Source organism: Pleurodeles waltl, chromosome 3_1 (assembly GCF_031143425.1).
Source record: "Pleurodeles waltl isolate 20211129_DDA chromosome 3_1, aPleWal1.hap1.20221129, whole genome shotgun sequence".
NCBI classification, from domain to species: Eukaryota; Metazoa; Chordata; class Amphibia; order Caudata; family Salamandridae; genus Pleurodeles; species Pleurodeles waltl.
Window position 1 is genome coordinate 1839697198 of NC_090440.1, and position 21546 is coordinate 1839718743.

General features: G+C 44.9%; 1 protein-coding gene across 2 annotated transcripts; it reads left to right on the forward strand.

Annotated features, from left to right (window-relative positions):
• The first annotated feature begins 6083 nt into the window (after positions 1 to 6083).
• On the forward strand, positions 6084 to 21013 carry LOC138285667 (gamma-crystallin M2-like). Of its 2 annotated transcripts, XM_069225924.1 has the most exons (3): positions 6084 to 6121; positions 9883 to 10125; positions 20667 to 21013. In XM_069225924.1, the coding sequence occupies exons 1-3, from the start codon at positions 6113 to 6115 to the stop codon at positions 20937 to 20939; spliced, it is 525 nt and encodes a 174-aa protein (XP_069082025.1). In that variant the 5' UTR covers positions 6084 to 6112; the 3' UTR covers positions 20940 to 21013. The 2 variants fall into 2 exon arrangements, with proteins under 2 accessions (XP_069082025.1, XP_069082024.1); XM_069225923.1 differs by lacking the exon at positions 6084 to 6121 and having other exon boundaries at positions 9868 to 10125.
• Positions 21014 to 21546: the final 533 nt, after the last annotated feature.

Sequence of the window (21546 nt, forward strand, 5' to 3'; positions counted from 1 at the left end):
ACCTAGGACTACGCTAATATCCGCGACGTCCGCTTCTAGAGAACCCCGTACTTTCGTGTGTACTTTGAATTATAGGGAGCTAAGTACGGAGTGTTCCTCCATAGTTATCCCCCCTCCTCCCTCTTCCTCTCTCCATGTGTAATGATACTTACAGTTGCTGTCATCGTCGCAGATTCCAGAGTCTTTGGGCGAGCAGGAGCAGCAGGAAGACGTTTAGTTCTGGTCTCATGGTGACTCCAGACAATTATGGCTTCCTGAAGGTGAGTGTCTCCTTTTATGCTGTTGTTTTCCGCCTGGGTTTCCATGGTGGTGCAACCACAGTGGAAACCTTGGAGGTGTGCAACCTCCTAATCTGTCTGGTGGAAACATGGTCTGCTGGCCTGCAGGTGACAACCGTCATCTGTGGCGGCCAGACCATAGTGGCGGTGCCAGCAGTGTTTTGGCTGTATTCTGTTATTAATACCTCCATTGTCATAATTTGACGGTCTTCCCTACCAGCCTGTTGGCGGTATGACCGCCACCGCCAACATGGCGGTCCTGAGACCGCCAAACTCATAATGAGGCCCCAAATGTTCACAATAGTTGTTACTAGTACAACGGTGTGAGCGCATTGAATTCAATGATGATTTTCTACATATATTTCTGTTTTTGATTTAATATATAAAATGCACTAACAGTCAAAAATTAATATGTGACACAAAATGTACCTTTTTGATTTGCCGCCATCAAGTAAAAGGCCTGCACATGCACTCTGAAAATAATACACTAATGCTGTTTAAAAGTGCTTTCTCCTTTAAGAAGGGTTTTCTGTTTAGTTTAGTTGCTGAAATAAATTGAGTATTTCTTGTTCTCTGCTGGGCCTGAAGCTGAGCAAGGCCATAGCGAAAAGTTACCTTACTGCCAAGTTTTAGCTAAAGTATAATTTGTATGTGCTCATGTTCGTTGAATAACAAACTTCTTTTGTTTGAATCAGTGCATATAATTAATGCAATGTATTTCTTTGGAGGGAAACAGCACAGCATGAAAATGTTGCCACATCTTTGTAACCAATGTCTAGTAGAAGCAAATCTGGAATATGCCAAACAAAAGGGCCTACAGATGACAGATGGAAGAGAAAGTTACAGTGCTACAATTAGTATAGTTTGCAATTATATAAATAAAGCAGAAACCAACCAGTGTCTTGCTAATAATTATTGTATCACTCCAAATGCATTTCTGATATCTAATGTTTTTGTTATTGGGTGTTCTTTCTTAGCATGATATTTTCAGCCAATGAGAAATGTCTAGCAAGTTTAATTTAATGTTTGAGAGCCATTTGTCTTTAGCTTATTCTTTCCTGGTTTTCAGAAACTTCACTTTGTATCTTAGCGTGACCTTCATGCTTTGTCAGACACTCTACTGACATTCAGGTGCTTTATTATTTTCTGAGTTTACTATGACTGTTCAAATGCTGAACTAATGCTTTGATGGTTTAGTGATCTTCTTGTCCAAATTCTAAACCGTCCCCCTTTCCCCGTTTCCAAACCTGATGTCCCTCTAATGAAGCTATTGCCGTGTTGCTGATTACCTTAGAGATTGGGTAAATGTATAATCTGTGTATTGTTATTTGTCTTTTGTTTTCCAGGTACCAGCTGATACTGTTTTAATACTCATGCTATTTTGATAGTGCCATAATTAGATGTTTTCTAAATTAATGTTACTAAAACTTTTGCCTGAAGCCCAACATTCTAATGATAATCTGAGGTTAGTGAGGTGTTTCCTCATGCAAATTGTTGGACCTGGATTTTTGACAGGGTCATCCCCAAACTTTTTGCCTCCTTCCTCCTATTTTTTCTGACCTGTTGTTGGCTTTTGACCTCTGGGCACTTTACCACTGCTAACCAGTGCTAAAGTGCATATGCTCTCTGTGTAAATGGTACTATTGATTGGTTTATCCATGATTGGCTATTTAATTTACTTATAAGTCCCTAGTAGAGTGCACTATATGTGCCTAGGGCCTGTAGATTAAATGCTGCTAGTGGGCCTGCAGCACTGGTTGTGCCACCCACTTCAGTAGCCCCTTAACCCTGTCTCAGGCCTGCCATTGCAAGGCCTGTGTGTGCAGTTTCACTGCCACTTCGACTTGGCATTTAAAAGTACTTGCCAAGCCTAGAACTCCCCTTTTTCTACATATAAGTCATCCCTAATGTGTGCCCTAGGTAACCCCTAGAGCAGGGTGCTGTGTAGGTAAAAGGCAGGACATGTACCTGTGTAGTTATATGTCCTGATAGTGTAAAACTCCTAAATTCGTTTTTACACTACTGTGAGGCCTGCTCCCTTCATAGGCTAACATTGGGGCTGCCCTCATACACTGTTGAAGTGGCAGCTGCTGATCTGAAAGGAGCAGGAAGGTCATATTTAGTATGGCCAGAATGGTAATATAAAGTCCTGCTGACTGGTGAAGTCGGATTTAATATTACTATTCTAGAAATGCCACTTTTAGAAAGTGAGCATTTCTTTGCACTAAAATCTTGTTGTGCCCTTCAATCCACGTCTGGCTAGGTTTAGTTGACAGCTCCTTGTGCATTCACTCAGATACACCCCAAACACAGGGTACTCAGCCTCACTTGCATACATCTGCATTTTGAATGGGTCTTCCTGGGCTGGGAGGGTGGAGGGCCTGCCCTCACACAAAGGACTGCCACACCCCATACTGGGACTCTGGCAGACAGGATTGAACTGAAAGGGGGCTTGGTGCATTTCTTAGACACTCTTTGAAGTCACCCCCACTTCAAAGGCACAACTTAGTATAAAACAGGGCCTCTGCCCTACCTCATCAGACACTTGCTGGAGAAGAAACCTGAACCAGAAACTACATCCTGCCAAGAAGAACCGCCTGGCTGCTCAAAGGACTCACCTGTCTGCTTTTCTACAAAGGACTGCTGCCTTGCTGTTGGCCTGCTGCCTTGCTGAACTCTTGTCTGGCTGTAAAAGTGCTCTCCAAGGGCTTGGATAGAGCTTGCCTCCTGTTCTCTGAAGTCTCAGGACCAAAAAGACTTCTCTCTTCCACTTGGACGCTCCGTGCGCCAAAATTTTCGACGCACAGCTTGTTCCGCGGCAAGAAAAACGCCGCACACCGACGCTGATCGACGCGACGCCTTTGGGACGACCGAAACTTTGATGCACGGCCTCGCAAGGACAACACCGCCCGACTTCCCCGGAGAAATCGACGCGACGCCTGCCGTGAGATCAAAACTTTGACGCACGGCCTCGCAAGGACAACGCCGCCCGACTTCCCCGGAGAAATCGACGCGACGCCTGCCGTGAGATCAAAACTTTGACGCACGGCCTCGCAAGGACAACGCCGCCCGACTCCCCAGGAGAAATCGACGCGACGCCTGCTGTGAGATCGAAACTTCGACGCGCAGCCCCGCAGAACGACGCGCAGCCGGAAAACAAGCAGGAAAATCCACGCACAAACCCGGGACATCTGGTACTCCCCGCGAACCACAGAAAGAGACTGTCCGCGCGCCGGAAAACGACGCACGACTCCCCGCGTGGAAAATAACGACACAAGTCCGTGTGTGCTGAGGAGAAATCGACGCACACACCAGTTTTCCACGTATCTCTTCTCCTGTGGCCCTCTGAGGAGATTTTCCACCAGAAACCAGGTACTTTGTGTTTGAAAGAGACTGTGTTTGCTTTCTAAAGACTTAAGACACTTTATGTCACTTTTCAGTGATATCTTTACAAATTCATATTGCAACTTTGATCTTTTTGTCCTGAAAACACCCAGATAAATATTATATATTTTTCTAAACACTGTGTGGTGTATTTTTGTGGTGTTATGCTATGGTGTTGTATGATTTATTGCACAGATGCTTTACACATTGCCTTCTAAGTTAAGCCTGACTGCTCGTGTCAAGCTACCAGAGGGTGGCCACAGGCTGATTTTGGATTGTGTGTGAATTACCCTGACTAGAGTGAGGGTTCTTGCTTGGACAGAGGGCAACCTGACTGCCAACCAAAAACCCCATTTTTAACACAAATGTACTGATGTTAATCATCTTGCTGAATAAATGTATTATATATCTCTTTCTCATATATTGCTGCTATCAATGAGTGTTATCGCTGTTGAGATTATTGTTCTTGTTGCTTTGTTTAAACTAAGATTGTTTAGGACATATTGGCCAGCCTGTGATGTTTCTTTACTTGTACCATTTGGTGTTGAGACTACTTTTCATGACCTTAGCTTTGTTAATATAGGGAAGTAAACATTTTAATTGATACTAAAATGTGTAGTTATTCGTGGTTAAATTGGTCATGGTGCATTCTTTACTGACTCTTTGGTGATTGTTATTGTTTAATGATGTTGTGTTATGTGACACCTAACAATATTAATTTAAACGAGTCAAAAGGTTCAAAAGGTTCATTTACCTTATAGCTGCGTCTGCTTACTATTATCATGACAAATTAGATAAGCCAAGGAAGTGTTCACAACAGTGCTTAATGCAACACACGTAAGCGGTCACTTCTGTAAATATGTCCGGTTACTGTGTGCTGGAGTTGATGCCTTTAAACATGTCCAAAGTGTTTTTGATTAGAGATCAAAACACTGGCCTCCATTTCGAACAAAAGTTTTCATTTTTCTCTCATCACCAGTGTCGCAATGATCATCCACAATCTGGTGTATGAGGATAATCCTTTATTCAACCCCAGTAGGTACAAACACAAGAGGTGGACGTTTAATCCCAACTCTACTTTTCCTTCTTTATCACCGATAACCGGCCACTCAATTCACAAGATAACATTCTCCCACTTAGTATTACATCCCGAACATTCCAGTGTAGAACATGAGCATCAAATGTTCTATATTCCATTACCACAGTTGACGCTGGAAGCCAAGCAGAGCAAGACAGCAACTCGGGAGCTATACACAAGAGGCTCTGCATCACTGATAAACTGGGTCTGGTTATTAGGAAAGCTAATTGCTGAATGGGAATAGAGATATATACTCGGTAACCTGAAGCCCATCTCCCCATCTCAGTTAAGGGATAAAGAGCGGATAATTTCACGGCTCTGGAAGAAGTCAGAAGACTCCTTCCACAAGCACCTCAAGTGTCAATTTTGCTGACACAATATTACATAGATTTAAGACGCAGTACGCTGTGTTACACCTGGAGAACATTATATCTAAGTCAATTTGAGGAAGTGAAATGATTACTGCCTCATGCTAATTGCCCTACACGAAGAGCTGATGTATGACTCCAGATTGCAATTATGTCGGTGGTCAAATTGTAGTTGATAGCTGCTATCTACAGATGTGCAACTAGTCAGGTGCCGTGCAAAGGACGGCCATATATCTTGTCCTACAGGCTGTCCCTATGCCCTAAGCACTAGTGTCCTGCTGGTCAATACCTATAAGCGAATGTGGACACTTTCCGCTTTGTGCATATTCAGATGAGGACACTAGCACAGACCAACAGGTAATATTATTTAAAAAAAATTCTGAAGGTGCATATGCAGGATCAAATTTGTAATAATAGTCAACTGTATATGACTCTGTGGCAGCATTATTTATGATTCAACACTGGTTTGTGGTGATCTGTCGTGAGCAGTCATTCCACAGTAGGTATGACCTAGTAATTGCACATTTAAGGAATTTTACATATGCCAATCCTTTTTTTTTTTTTTGCTGGTGACTTGCAGAACATTCAGATTATTTTTTAATTTGTTCATCTCTTATTCTGTGGCCACGATTGCAGAAGTCCTACTAGAGGGCACTGACAAAAACTTAAGCATTTTAGCTTTCTCTACCTCGCTCTGCTCCCCGACGTTTCACTCGCACTAATGCATGAATCAGCAGGTGTGGGACCCTGGTTTAGCCGACAATTCAAAAGTTCATTCTTTGCAATGGTTTACGCTTGACCCTTCTGGTCGTGTTACACTGAAGCTAGTAGAACGACAAAAGGACTTCCCCTTACCAAAACGCATTTGAAAAAAAAACCTATACGTTTTGCTTCATCAGCAAGAAATACTCTTTGTTGAAATAGCATTCCCCTCCCGCCGAAGAGTATATAACGCCTGTTATCTGTCTGTCCTGAATTATACCGGCTGAACGGCAGCAGTCACCATGGGAAAGGTAGGACCACGGCTTCTGTAACATTCTCTGTGAAACCACTTCTGAGGTTTCATTTTCTATATCTCTATATGTCGACATAAAGAACCGTTGGAAACTACAGACTGAGCAGGTGTTCTCAGTTTATTACGCACAACATTTTGATATATTTAATTGGACCACATTAAAAAACACGGCATCCATGCTGGTCAGCTTCGGGCTCCATAAGTATCTTCTTTTGGTGAGACACCAGCAAGTGGAATTTACAATGTGTGCAGTTAAGCCGAGACATAGATGATTTTATGTTTATTACTTTTGATACAGATTACGATAGGGTGCCTTTCTAAGTATTCAAAACTCACCTGAATGAAAACTGCATAGGTACATTGAATGAGTAGTTTAACTGTACAGAGGAAGGGTCATAACATTCTGGAGTAAATTTTGGTGGTAATTCAGATTGTGGGGGTAGTCAAAGGAGACAACTGTTGACAGGACAGAAGGCTGAACCCTAACTCTATGAACGAAGGCTGTCTGGGTAGTGCCAACCCAAGCAGCCAAAGGCTATGCCTGGAATAGTGCTTTCAGTAGGAATATAGGAGCTCAGGTACTCGTTACCAGAGTACCTGCTTGCTACTAAGAAGTGCTGATGCTCTTCCGTTCGAAGTATTGCACGAGTACAGAGAAGTGCTGGTATACTCCCTTTCAAGCTAACAATGTTCAGGTACTCAGTACCAGACAGTACCTGCCAGTTTTAAGCACTGGCCTGGAATAGGAAGAACTACGACAACTGTCTCTAAAGATAAGACAATGACATGACTTGCACCCAGTTTCAGTGCCGAGTTAAAATGGAGCAGGAGTGGAAGCGACCAAGAAGGGGGTGGGGTCCGTAGGCAGCAGTAAAGGGAATGGGGACCAGGGGATGCTGAGTGAACGCAAATATCCAAATGAAAACAAAACAGAGGGGCAACTGGAGTAAAACAGAATAATACAGGACACCAGCTGAGTGAGGCTAAAGGATGGAGTGTGTATGATGAAGGCCGGCTGCACGTCCTACCGAGACCCTCATGTACCCTCGGCTAGGGCAGACTTGGAAGCATTGTTGTATTACATGTCTTATCCTTATGAGTCTCAGAAAATGACACATCTATAGCAATCCTCTCTAAATCAGATAGGTCGGTGTTGCATGTTGAGTTTTAGTGCTGATTTGGGTGACGACAGGAGTTCCACCCAAATTATGAGATCCACAGTAATACTGAATGTGTTAATATGACCTGTGATATTATTGCATTGGTTTCCGTGGACAGACCCTCTCGGTCAACCTTAAGCAATTATGCGTATGAAAAAGGTCCTGATTTGAAAGAACATTAATTGGTGCCAAAGCAACCTATGAAAAGGGGCTTCAGGGGTTACTTTAAATCTCCTGGTAATAATGCAACCTGCAATTATCGATATTCATTCTGTTGGTAACACTGGCTGTTTTATTACGAGTACCCCTAATTACCTCAAGATACATAATTGAGGTCACTGAAAGGATGAGAGAAAGAAATATTGTTGCCGTGGCCATACCTCAAGAGTGCAAAGGGCCAGGCTCTGATGACCGAAACCACACTTGGTTTTAGGAATCGTTTTTTACAATCAATGCACTCCACATGTTGCTGTTAACACCAATAAATAACCAACATATTATACATTATATGCTACACTGTTAAATGCTTAAAAAGCACACTCATTCCGTGGGAGATTGGAGGCAAAGCACCTCATAACCTGAGATACTTAGCATCCAAAGGCATTGCACAAGAGTGTAGCCTGCACCCAAAAATCCTTTTCGTCAGTTCTGGCTCAGGAGTGAAAGGGGGTTGTCAGTAGACCTTGGTCTGAATAGTTGAACTGCCAGCCAGAGGGAGTAAGTAGAGAACTGCTCTCTCAGACAAAGAGGTTTGGATTTAAAAAACATGTGAACCAGAAAAGACATTTAAGTTTAATAGGTTCTACTCACAGAGGTATTTTTGGCTGTAGACATAGGCTTATGGCAAAAGGACCTTTTCTATTTAAGCCAGGAATTGGCAAAGGTAGTTTCCCTGGTGTAAATGCATTTACTAAAGCAGATTTCTCCACCACGAGTGCAGAGAAATTCACAGTAGTAAATTGCACTGGAGGGTTGTGAAGTGGGTTCTAAAGCGTGCAACGCTCACAGTCCTGTATTCTCAAAACTCCTCTTCTACCCCTTTCTACCTTGGAAATGGCCAGAGATTTACTCTGGCCGAAAGTAGGATGGGAAGGAGAACTGATCACCCCCATATTGCCTGGGGTGTAGGGAAGTAATTTTCCCCAAAGAGAAAAAAGTGCATTTGCACAGAAGGATCCATTCCCCGTTTGTAGTCTTCTGTTCTTAGCAGAAATTTGCACCCCGGGACTAGAAGGCCACTGGAATAGAAACATGACATTTCCACTTGTAAGCCTGGAAATGTGTATCTGACACAGCCTTGCATGGAATGTTACTGCTGGGAATATTTGTGAATACCAAAAGAACAATGTAAAAGTAATTTGCATCCATACATTTACTTTTTTATGAATGAATGTGCTTCTGTGGAGAAAACCGGTGGAGGGGAGGCAGGCCAGAAGAAGGCGTGCAGGCAGGAGGAATGGATCTGTAAAGTTCAGAATTCCCTCATAAAAGAACTGTTTACACAATTTATGTAAATCAAACACTTTTACATTATTAGTGATTATTCTAAATCGTTGGAAAGAATCGTGGTCTTCATATGATACCCAAGGCTAAAAGAACCTTGATTTTTACCCCATTTACAGTCAACCAAGCTCTCCTTCATCCAACTCAGGATGTGCAGAAATCTAAGTTTAGTAACAGGAAATTAATACAGAAACTTTGCGGGCTCTTCCTGTATATAGTCCATATGCATCATTCAGCCAAGACCATGACAATGGATGATCTCTCCTGATGTGACGGTTTTCATGCCTTTCTATATTTTCCTAATTCCTTAATGAATTGATTGGCAAGACCCTGAAAACTCAGCCCTGAATACAGTCTCACTCTGTGTCCAAGGAGGAGCCGCTGTAAAAATAATTTTGAGTTCTTGCTATTTGCGTTCATTGGTGGAGAAGTGGCTCAGATAGATTATTATTATTCACTAGTCTGGTGGGATTACTCTTGTGGAGTAGCAACTTTACCTTTCTTTTTTAAAATGAAAAATCTTTTCTTCTGGGAGAGTTTTCAGTTAACTGTAGAGTTGGACTTTGTTTGGTACATATGCAGCTAAGGCACATGCCTTTTAGGGCATCACTTGTTAGCAAGTATCCCGATAACATGTACATGATTATGCTGTTAAGTCTTGCTCTGGTTGTATATGTGAAATAGTTGCTGGTGATAGGGTGGTGTTTACCGCCCTAAACATAAAACCATGGTATGCTGTTGTAATTTTATGAAACAACGTCCTCTGTATTGAAATTTACAGAAAAAATACAATATGAAGAGAAACCATTTTACTTTCTTAAGCTAGTTATGGTAAACATGATGACTCCATATGTGAATGGGTTTGCTTGTTTCTTAAAGCATTTTGCTCCACAAATTCCCCTTCAGAAACAGAGTCACCCATATGCAGTCACTGGCATAGGTCTATGACAATTACTGCATTCTGTGAAAGAGTAAACATGTAAAAAAGGAGACCTCCACACTGTGCTGAAAAAGTATGCGTACTGTTGACATTTATGTTATTCTCAGTGTGGTTAGTAGTATACGCCATGGACTGAATGTTATGTCTTCACTGCAGATCACCTTCTACGAGGACAAGAACTATGGGGGGCGCTCATACGAGTGCAACTCTGACTGTTCCGACCTGAACTCTTACTTCAGCCGCTGCAATTCTCTCCGAGTCCACAGTGGTTGTTGGATGCTCTATGAGCACCCAAATTACATGGGACGCCAGTACTACCTGAGAAGGGGGGAGTACCCCGAGTACCAACGATGGATGGGATACAATGACTCCATTAGGTCCTGTAGGATGATCCCAGAGGTAAGCCCTGTTATATATTTCCATTTTGAAAATCCCAATCATTTAAAATGTGCTTGAGGAATACTTGTTTTGTATTTAAAAAGTATTTAACACACAGATATGAAAAGGATGCAAATAAAGCTAAGAAAATACGTTTCGTCTATGGTCTTCCAATGAATAGGATAGCCCATTTATTCCCTCCAGTTTTCATTCAAGCATCACGTTGTATTGTGAAGTACACTGCCATGAGAATGAGTGGCTCGCCAGCACTCTCCCTATTTGTGAGGGTGTCACTGACAGGGTAGCACGGTGTAGTAGTGTAAGATGAATGTACATTACCTGAGCTTCCACATTCAATTATTCCCACAGCTGAGTTGGGCTAAGACTACTGGTTCTCTCGGTATCGCTAATGTAAGTGATCTCACACTGGGCCTTTAGTCTGCTAGAGGTGTTTTAGGATTCAGTGGGATTAACACTAATGCAATACATTTAAGAGATGAATAGGGTCTCGGGAAAGGTTACACATCATTTTTCTAAACTAAGTTTCACTAGAAGAGCGGGGCAAGTATGAAGATATAATAAATCACACAAAAAAAAGTGTACATTTTTCATCATTACTGAAAGCAAATTTAAGGTATATAAAATAGCTGTATTGAGATAAACTGCATCTTAATTACTAATAACTGTGGAAAAAAAAGTTAAAACCGGAAAATATACCAGAAAGACTAGTTTATAAAATGTGCTGCCAACTTGATGGCCTAGTCAAAAGCTTCCTAAAAGACTTGAGGCAAGAAAATAGCCAATACCAGAGGTTTTGATTACTAATGCCTGTTTTACAGAAAAGCAGAGCAGGGCTCCAATGATGAGCATAAGGTTAATCGCTAATTCTCAATGTCAGTGTACTGGCATAACACTCCTAGAAGCTTTTACTCGGGGGTATCAATAGCGAAGCAGATGCAGTGGAACTGGGACCTACTGGCCAGTAACTGTGGCTGTATTTTGCTACTCACCCAGTAGACGGGACATGAGGGGCTATCTACCATGCTTGCACCAGGGCCTACGTCGTTCTAGGAATGCTATTGCCAGTGGTGATCACTGACAGTGGTGGAGTGTAACACCTGCCAGGAGTTTACCCTATTTGCTTTACAATTTGCGCCACTGATACTCACTCACTCTCAAATGTAATCTTATTCCCGTCACTCTCACTCTCACATTCTCTCATGTACTTATTCTCACTCATACTCACTCTCACTCACTGTTACTCACTTACAAACATACTAACAAATATTCATGCTTTCACACTCACTGGCCCTAGGCCTGGTGCAACTGCACCTGCTGCACTATGGATATCTTCACCCTTGGCTCACTTCCACTCCCTGTCACAATCTCCAGTCACTCACTTCTTCGAGCACACTCACAATCCTTCACTCACTTCTTCATACTCCTTTTCACTTATTCGCACACTCAAACTCAGATTCTCACTCACTTTCACTCACATTGACACTTGCAAACATACTCACACTAACTTTCACTCATTCCCATCCAGTTTCAATCACTCACAAGCTCCCCGTGAAACACATAGGTACATTAACAGAGAAACAGTTTTTATTTACCTTGCTTCCTTTGCAGCAGAGCAGGAATCTGGTGTTGGACACTGGAACCTTCAAGCCATGATTCCTAACGAGGAGCCAACCAGCTCTTCTTGGTAGAACTGGAAGCAAAGCCCTATCAGAAGCTGGAACAGAGTTGAAGATTCTGCTTTTACTGCTCTGTGTTGCTCCTCGTTGGCCTCAGAGATGCACTGATGTGAGCCCTGACCGCCACATATTAGCTGATATACTGTGCTCCCTGAGGCGTGTGCACTATGTCTGCTAAATAAAATGGATTGTGCCTGTGTGAGTGGACCATAATTGAACTTCAGCCCTCAGACATGCACAATCCAGACATCCACCTACACAGTGTTGTTTTTTAACAGCACTCTGTGGCTGGATCATAGTTCGGCACTCTCAACACCTCTCATCCCCTCTCAGCCTCAGAAGGCTGACCTGCACACAAGCAGTGTTCATGAAAACACCAAAGTTGTGTATTCATGACACTGCTAAATTTAATAATGCACAGTGTCGGGATTCGAGGAGGCAAAGTGCAGGATGTGGGGCCTCACTGGAGGTAGGGGAGCTGAGCCCTGGAGCCCCTGCCAAGGAGCCACCAGCGCATTTCTGAAGCATGGCAGTCTCTCCGGTTGGCATAGTTTTATGCCATCTAAAATGTGGTCGAGTTTGAACAGCTTGGAACGTTATTGCAAAATCCGTCAGGTTTGAAAACCCTTAAAAAGCGAATCATGGATTGTCCTGGGTGTAACTACCCCCCATCTTTTCAAAATAGGCACCAGACGCTTTCATGATATTTGCTTACCTATATGCCTAATCTCACGTGACACACCTTTTGACTCCTACAAATGGCTTTCCTTGCCAAACTGCTTTCCTTCCTCTTTATCCTCCCAGTTGATGACTTATGGAAACACACACTGGGGTCCTGTGGTTGTGCACAGAGTCTTTCCACATCATTCCTCATCTCGAAGTTTATGTCTTATTATTCAGATAACAAATGTTAGCAAAGGCTTGTAAAGTGGTGAAAGAAAGGGGTAAACGTCATTTTAATCTGCAAAGAAGAAATTACAATTTACATAACTTTTACATTGTAAAGGTATTATACGACTGCCAATGAATGGTTACTTATGACACACTGAGTATTTCACAAAAAGCTTGTAACTGTTACTCGTTAAGTCTTCAGTGTTAAAACTTGGTGCGTTTGGGATTTTCTGAAAATAAGACTGCAGCTACTTCCTGAAATGTGGGAAGGAACTGGCCAATCTCAGGGCTACTTACACAGTGCTGCCACGTGGATGCTTATTTGCAAGTTGAAATATGGCTAATTAATAATAAGACAGGCTAGGAAAATCTTAAGGGTTCCAGGAAAAGTTACGCACTCTCCCCAGTGAAAATTTAAAATAGCTTTTTACAATTATATGGGCAGCAGGTGGAAGCTCTATCTACACACAGACTTTAGTCAGCATTGTGGCTGCACTGAGAATTTGTTGAAAAAACTAAGTCACAGGATTTAGGATAAATCTCATAATTGTAGATGTTCTGGAGGAACAGCACAGAACCAATAGATCTCCTTTACACTGTTTGGAAGGTCCCTCCAGCATTGTTTGTACATAACTGTTGGACTTTTGCTTTTGCAGGGTCATCCCCAGACTTTTTTGCCTCCTGCCTCCTATATTTTTCTGACATGTTGCTGTTGGCTTTTCAACTCTGAGCACTTTACCCCTGCTAACCAGTGCTAAAGTGCATATGCTCTCCTGTTTAAATTGTATGTAAGTGGTTTATCCATGATTGGCATATTTGATTTACTAGTAAGTCCCTAGTAAGGTGCACTAGAGGTGCCAGGGCCTGTAAATCAAATGCTACTAGTGGGCCTGCAGTACTGGTTGTGCCACCCACATAAGTAGATCTGTAATCATGTCTCAGACCTGCCACTGCAGTGTCTGTATGTGTATTTTTACACTGTAAATTCGACTTGGCAAGTGTACCCACTTGCCAGGCCTAAACCTTCCCTTTCCTTACATGTAAGGCACCCCTAAGGTAGGCCCTAGGTAGCCCCAAGGGTAGGGTGCAGTGTATGGATAAGGTAGGACATATAGTAATGTGGTTTATATGTCCTGACAGTGAAATACTGCCAATTTCGTTTTCACTGTTGCAAGGTCTGTCTCTCTCTCATAGGATAATATGGGGGCTACCTTTAAATATGATTAAAGTGTAGATTCCCCTAGAGAGTAGATGGACAGGTGGAGTTTGGGATCCCTGAACTCACAATTTAAAAATACATCTTTTAGTAAAGTTGATTTTGAGATTGTGCGTTTGAAAATGCCACTTTTAGAAAGTGAGCATTTTCTTGCTTAAACCATTCTGTGACTCTGCCTTGTTTGTGGATTCCCTGTCTGGGTCAGTTTGACAGTTGGGTTGTTTTTCACCTCACACCAGACAGTGACACAAAGGGAGCTGGGGTGTGATCTGCATTTCCTGATTAGCCATCTCTGCTAGGAGGGAGGGGTGGAGTGGTCACTCTCATCTGAAAGGACTGTGCCTGCCTCTGACAATGCTGTCTCCAGCCCCCTGGTGTGTGTCTGAGGCCTTGCCTGGGCAAGGCAGGATTTCACAAGAAGGTGTGAGTCCCCTTTGAAGGAAGGTGACTTCAAAGACTAAAATGGGTATAAGAAGGGCACCCAAACTTACAAACTTTAGAAACACTTCTGGAATCAAGGGGAACCTCTGCCTGGAGAAGAGCTGATCGCTGAGGAACAAGTGCTGCCCTGCCTGTGACTGTGCTTTGTGGAGCTTTCCTGCAGTGCTGCTTCTGCCAGAGTAAGAGGGCAAAGACTGGACTTTGTGTGCCTTCCATCTTGAAGAAGAAATCTCCAAGGGCTTGATGTAGAGCTTGCCTCCTGTTGTTGAAGTCTCAGGGATAGCAAAGACTTCTTCCTGCCAGCACCTGGAGTCTCTGGAGAGACCCCTACTCTGCTCTGTGGTGCCCTTCCAGTTCCTGGGACCCTGAAAGGAGAGGCTGGCAGCCTAAGGACAAAAATACACGCACCGAGCGCCGTGCGGAGAAAAGATCGACGCGAATCCGATCGCGGCTGAGAAAACGACGCGACGCCGGTTCCGCAGCTGAGAAACGACGCCGCAGGAAACGCGACCGAAAAACCGACGCCCGGAGCAGGAGAAACGACGCGCAGCATCGCTGACGGAGGCTGAGAGATCGCACCCTGCGCCGCGGGACTTTCGGATCGTCGTGTGGCTGGCTTTTTCAACGCGCACCGCCGTGCCGAGTTGTTTTCGACGCACCCAGCCGTGCAGGGTTACTTTCGACGCACACCGCCCGTGCGGGGTTATTTTTGACGCAAACCAGGTACATTTACACGCTAGCAGCGCTAGTGTGTTGTTACAACTACCTAAAGACTCTTTTTATTTTAAACCTTTTAAAAATCATAACTTGACTTGTGTATGTTGGATTTTTGTCGTTTTGGTCTTGTTTTGTCTAGATAAATATTTCCTATTTTTCTAAACTGGTGTTGTGTCATTTTGTAGTGTTTTCATTAAGTTACTGTGTGTGTTGGTACAAATACTTTACGCCCAGCACTCTGAGGTTAAGCCTACTGCTCTGCCAAGCTACCAAGGGGGTAAGCAGGGGTTAGCTGAGGGTGATTCTCTTTTATCCTAACTAGAGTGAGGGTCCTTGCTTGAACAGGGGGTAACCTGACTGTCAACCAAAGACCCCATTTCTAACATTGGTGACCAGCGGTCGGGATTGGACTTGTATTTGTGCTTGACATACAGTAATTAAGTGTACACTACTGTTTTGATCTCAGACCACTACGCGACCACATACTACTTGTTTGGTGATCTTTTGATTTTTCTCTTAAGGACTCTTTTTATTCTACTTCCATGATTTTGCTGATCCCTTGACTGATTCTTTTTACTTCATTGGGAAATTATTTTTTTTCTGCCTTTGGAACTTTGCACTTGTGACCATCATGTCTCAATCTGGAGATGCAACAGCTGGAGCTGTGTTTGAAATGGAGAAACTGAAGGAGTACTCAGTTGCTCAATTGAAACAGTTCCTTAAAGATCTTGACTGTCCCACTGAGAGCTCCACCAGGGAGGGGGAGCTGCAACAGGCACAGAAGGCCGGGGTGACAATCAAGAAGGCTGGAGGGCACACAGAGGAGGAGAATGTGGGTGGGGAAGTGCAGAGGATACACAGTGGTGTAGTGGAGGTACCTGTTACGCCTGGGGGGAGGGTCCCCAGGAGGGATAGCAGGGTGTCACCCAAGGGTCTGACTCCTGAAGAGTTACAGGACAGACGGGCAGACAGGGCTCGCCGATTCAAGGAGTTGGAAGAAAGGAGGAGGGACTTAGAGATTAAAAAAATGATTTATGCTTACGAGCTTAAATTGAAAGAGCTGGAAGTCATGAGGGCTGAGTCCAGCTGGAATGGTGGCAGCAACAATTGTATATCCAGTGATGCTGCAGAAGTACACATGCCCAGAGAGGTGGTGCCCTACTTGAAGGAGGGAGTTAACACACGCCAGGAGGTTCAGGGGTATGAGGTAGCTCCAGTGATGCACAGGGTCCCTGAGGTGGATTGGGGAACTGGCATGGGGAGTCATATTCCTACTGGTGGGAGGGACACTCTACTGACTCTAGTTGAGAGTGACAGGGAGAGGGGTTCCCCCCAGGTAGAAGTCCTGGTTATGGAGTGTGAAAACATCCCAGAAGAGTGTGGGTTGAGTGTCAGGGACAGTCAGGTACTGTCTCACCAGTCTCAGGAGGGTGGTGTGGGGTGCTTTTTCAAAGCAGAGTCACTGGATGGTTGGGTGAAGGGTACTTTGGTTAATTCATGTGAGGGGCTGAGTGATGTAATTGCTGGAGAGCATATGTCTAGTCCTTATTTTCCAGAGCTATGCCAACACCAGGTGGAGTGTGAGTTCTCTGACCCCAGGGAGCTTACAATGGAGGCAGACTTCTGGGTGAGTACCAGAGAGTCTGAAGAGGCATTTGGGGGTGCTCCTGAGAGGAGTGGTCTAGGTAGTTCCCAACCAGGTGAGGTAGGGAAGGATTGTAGTGTCCCAGGTAGGCCCCAGTGTAGTGGGATGGGTGAGGGACCCCATGTCCAGTCTCAGAGGAGAGGGAATGGGGATGGGTTGAGGCCCAAGGTGCCGGAGATCCGGTCCCAGGTCCTGGAGGGTTCCCTGCGGGAACCCCAGGAGGGGAGCCTAGCCTGTACCATAGGGCCATCTGTTGAGGGAGACCCCACAGTGTCAGGAGAACTTGGGGGGGCGGCTGTAGCCAGCGTCCCACCAGTTCTGGTGTCTGGCAGTACCACTCCTAGTGAGGGGTTGCAGAAGTCCAGACAGAGGGTTGAGAGGGGGTTGCGGACCCCAGTGGAGAACCTGGAGGGTCAGGGGTCAGCTCTGAGTGCAGAGCCCCCCAGGAATGACCTTGGTGAGACCATTTCTGGGCTGGGGGGAATCCAGACTCTGTCAGATGGGCAGAGGTCAGGAGACCTGCGCCAGCCAGACTCTTGTATGGCCCTTGGGGAAAGTGTTTCCCTTGTGGGGGGTAGGTGTGCCCCCCAGGAAGTCCTGGTTTGCCAGGCAGTGATCCAGTCTGTGGGTACAGACCCTGGATTGGGAGGCCAGGTTAAGGGTGTCCCCCCTAACCTGGAGGAAGGGGCTACTACTAACAGTGCCCCTACCATGTTGTCTTCTGGGGGGGCCACTCCTAGTTGGGTGGTTCAGGACCCCAGAAGAGAGGGCAGGGGGAGGGAAGCCTCACCCCTGGCCCTGGTCCAACCTGAAGGTACAGACCCCAGGTTGGAGGATCAGTTGCAGGTTAACATCCCTGCACTGGTGGAAGAATTGTGCAGGACTGCTTCTACAAGCACCCTGACAGTTTTTGACTCTGGGGGTGCCGCTTCTGCAGGGAGGGTACAGAGCCCCAGAGGGGAGGACCAGGGTCAGGTTGTCATCCCTGACCTGGTGGAAGAGAGAGTGGTCAAAGGGTGCCAGGCACCTGGGGCTACCACCCCCCACTCTCCACAGTCACAGTGGTTAGAGAGGCCTGAGGTCGGGCTCTCATCCCTGACAGTTGTCTGGGGCCACTGTGGCTTGCTGTCCTGGTGGACAGAGTTGCCCCTGGGGGGGGAGGACGAGAGTCACACCCCGGGGGTGGAGTGGGCAACACCACTGTGTGGGCCCTGGTGGTACTATCTGCCCATTGCAATACATCTGTGAGCAAAGTAAAGTTAGGTGTTGCACAGATGGTGTCTGTAGATGTGGAGAAGGGTTCCCCATGGGTTAGCTTAGTGGGCCCTGAGAGTATGGACAGAGGGATCCAACTGGAGTCAGGAAGGCGTAGAACTGGAGCATGCCCCTGCTGTTGTGGGCCTGGGTCCCTGTTCTATCGCCCCAATCAGGGAAGTACATCAAGGTATTGATTGTTCTCCCCTGGCTTTAGGCTGGTAGGGGGTCGTGTTGGACTTTTGCTTTTGCAGGGTCATCCCCAGACTTTTTTGCCTCCTGCCTCCTATATTTTTCTGACATGTTGCTGTTGGCTTTTCAACTCTGAGCACTTTACCCCTGCTAACCAGTGCTAAAGTGCATATGCTCTCCTGTTTAAATTGTATGTAAGTGGTTTATCCATGATTGGCATATTTGATTTACTAGTAAGTCCCTAGTAAGGTGCACTAGAGGTGCCAGGGCCTGTAAATCAAATGCTACTAGTGGGCCTGCAGTACTGGTTGTGCCACCCACATAAGTAGATCTGTAATCATGTCTCAGACCTGCCACTGCAGTGTCTGTATGTGTATTTTTACACTGTAAATTCGACTTGGCAAGTGTACCCACTTGCCAGGCCTAAACCTTCCCTTTCCTTACATGTAAGGCACCCCTAAGGTAGGCCCTAGGTAGCCCCAAGGGTAGGGTGCAGTGTATGGATAAGGTAGGACATATAGTAATGTGGTTTATATGTCCTGACAGTGAAATACTGCCAATTTCGTTTTCACTGTTGCAAGGTCTGTCTCTCTCTCATAGGATAATATGGGGGCTACCTTTAAATATGATTAAAGTGTAGATTCCCCTAGAGAGTAGATGGACAGGTGGAGTTTGGGATCCCTGAACTCACAATTTAAAAATACATCTTTTAGTAAAGTTGATTTTGAGATTGTGCGTTTGAAAATGCCACTTTTAGAAAGTGAGCATTTTCTTGCTTAAACCATTCTGTGACTCTGCCTTGTTTGTGGATTCCCTGTCTGGGTCAGTTTGACAGTTGGGTTGTTTTTCACCTCACACCAGACAGTGACACAAAGGGAGCTGGGGTGTGATCTGCATTTCCTGATTAGCCATCTCTGCTAGGAGGGAGGGGTGGAGTGGTCACTCTCATCTGAAAGGACTGTGCCTGCCTCTGACAATGCTGTCTCCAGCCCCCTGGTGTGTGTCTGAGGCCTTGCCTGGGCAAGGCAGGATTTCACAAGAAGGTGTGAGTCCCCTTTGAAGGAAGGTGACTTCAAAGACTAAAATGGGTATAAGAAGGGCACCCAAACTTACAAACTTTAGAAACACTTCTGGAATCAAGGGGAACCTCTGCCTGGAGAAGAGCTGATCGCTGAGGAACAAGTGCTGCCCTGCCTGTGACTGTGCTTTGTGGAGCTTTCCTGCAGTGCTGCTTCTGCCAGAGTAAGAGGGCAAAGACTGGACTTTGTGTGCCTTCCATCTTGAAGAAGAAATCTCCAAGGGCTTGATGTAGAGCTTGCCTCCTGTTGTTGAAGTCTCAGGGATAGCAAAGACTTCTTCCTGCCAGCACCTGGAGTCTCTGGAGAGACCCCTACTCTGCTCTGTGGTGCCCTTCCAGTTCCTGGGACCCTGAAAGGAGAGGCTGGCAGCCTAAGGACAAAAATACACGCACCGAGCGCCGTGCGGAGAAAAGATCGACGCGAATCCGATCGCGGCTGAGAAAACGACGCGACGCCGGTTCCGCAGCTGAGAAACGACGCCGCAGGAAACGCGACCGAAAAACCGACGCCCGGAGCAGGAGAAACGACGCGCAGCATCGCTGACGGAGGCTGAGAGATCGCACCCTGCGCCGCGGGACTTTCGGATCGTCGTGTGGCTGGCTTTTTCAACGCGCACCGCCGTGCCGAGTTGTTTTCGACGCACCCAGCCGTGCAGGGTTACTTTCGACGCACACCGCCCGTGCGGGGTTATTTTTGACGCAAACCAGGTACATTTACACGCTAGCAGCGCTAGTGTGTTGTTACAACTACCTAAAGACTCTTTTTATTTTAAACCTTTTAAAAATCATAACTTGACTTGTGTATGTTGGATTTTTGTCGTTTTGGTCTTGTTTTGTCTAGATAAATATTTCCTATTTTTCTAAACTGGTGTTGTGTCATTTTGTAGTGTTTTCATTAAGTTACTGTGTGTGTTGGTACAAATACTTTACGCCCAGCACTCTGAGGTTAAGCCTACTGCTCTGCCAAGCTACCAAGGGGGTAAGCAGGGGTTAGCTGAGGGTGATTCTCTTTTATCCTAACTAGAGTGAGGGTCCTTGCTTGAACAGGGGGTAACCTGACTGTCAACCAAAGACCCCATTTCTAACAATAACAGATTGAGTATGATGATCTGGAACACTTCACAATTCTAATGTAAATGTAGAAATAGGTGGGTCCAGGCGATTGGTCGACCTTTTGCCTTTCTGAGGGATTTCACCGAGGTCTGCTGGTGCATGAGCATTGAACCCCTTTTTTTTGTGTATGATAAAGTTGTATCTCAAGGTTTAGGAAAACACCATCAGTACGTAGGACAAGAAGCAAGTAGTTCAGTCTAGGGCACATCAAAACGATAAAAGGCAATGAATGACACACAGCAAATATCCAACAAAAGCATTGACAAGACCACTCAATAACTTTATTGTGTTTAATTTTTTATTACTTTGCTAATACAGAACCGAGGATCTTTCAGAATCAGGCTGTATGAAAGAAGCAACTTCGGAGGCCAGATGATGGATTTTACAGATGACTGCCCAAATGTTTATGATCGGTTCAACTTCAATGACATCCACTCCTGCCAAGTAAATGATGGGCATTGGATCTTCTATGAAGAGCCCAACTACATGGGACGTCAGTACTATCTGAGACCTGGAGACTACAGGCAATATAGTGACTGGGGTGCCGCCAGCCCCAGGGTTGGCTCCTTCAGACGAGTAAATTATGTGTAATGTGCTTACAAAATAATCGCCTATTTCAATTTAATATCGAAAAACACTTAATAAAATTCATTCTTCTTTAAAAAAAAGTCGGTCTGTTAAAAAATGACCAGCATTGAAAATATGTTCACTTTTATTTGAAACACAAGCAGCATTTGGCACACACAATTATGGTCTTACTCTTTTTACAGAAGGGTTCCTTGTATGGGTCTGTGATGGTATGAGATCAGTGTGTTTAGTCTGTAATTTTCATAGAATTATGGCTGTAATTTACATTTTAACAACCACAAGGAATCTGGAATTTCATTTACATTTTTCTAAGCTAGAGAGTTGTACCTTAATGGCTGCAGATACACTTGGCATACTTACTAAAATGTGTCCGGAGCTTCATTCATTATTATGTACATATTTGATGCCTACTGCACTACCATGATTATTCACCTTCTCTAGGGGATATTTCCTTTATGAATGGAAAAGCCTCACCCACTTAATCATGGCATGCTCAATCATTGGCTAGTCCGACCCACCGGGTTCAGATGATACTGACCCGGTGGTCTCAACCGTAACTCCAGGGAAGAACTAGCTCTTCCAGGGGTAGGGAGATCTAGATAAATTGTGT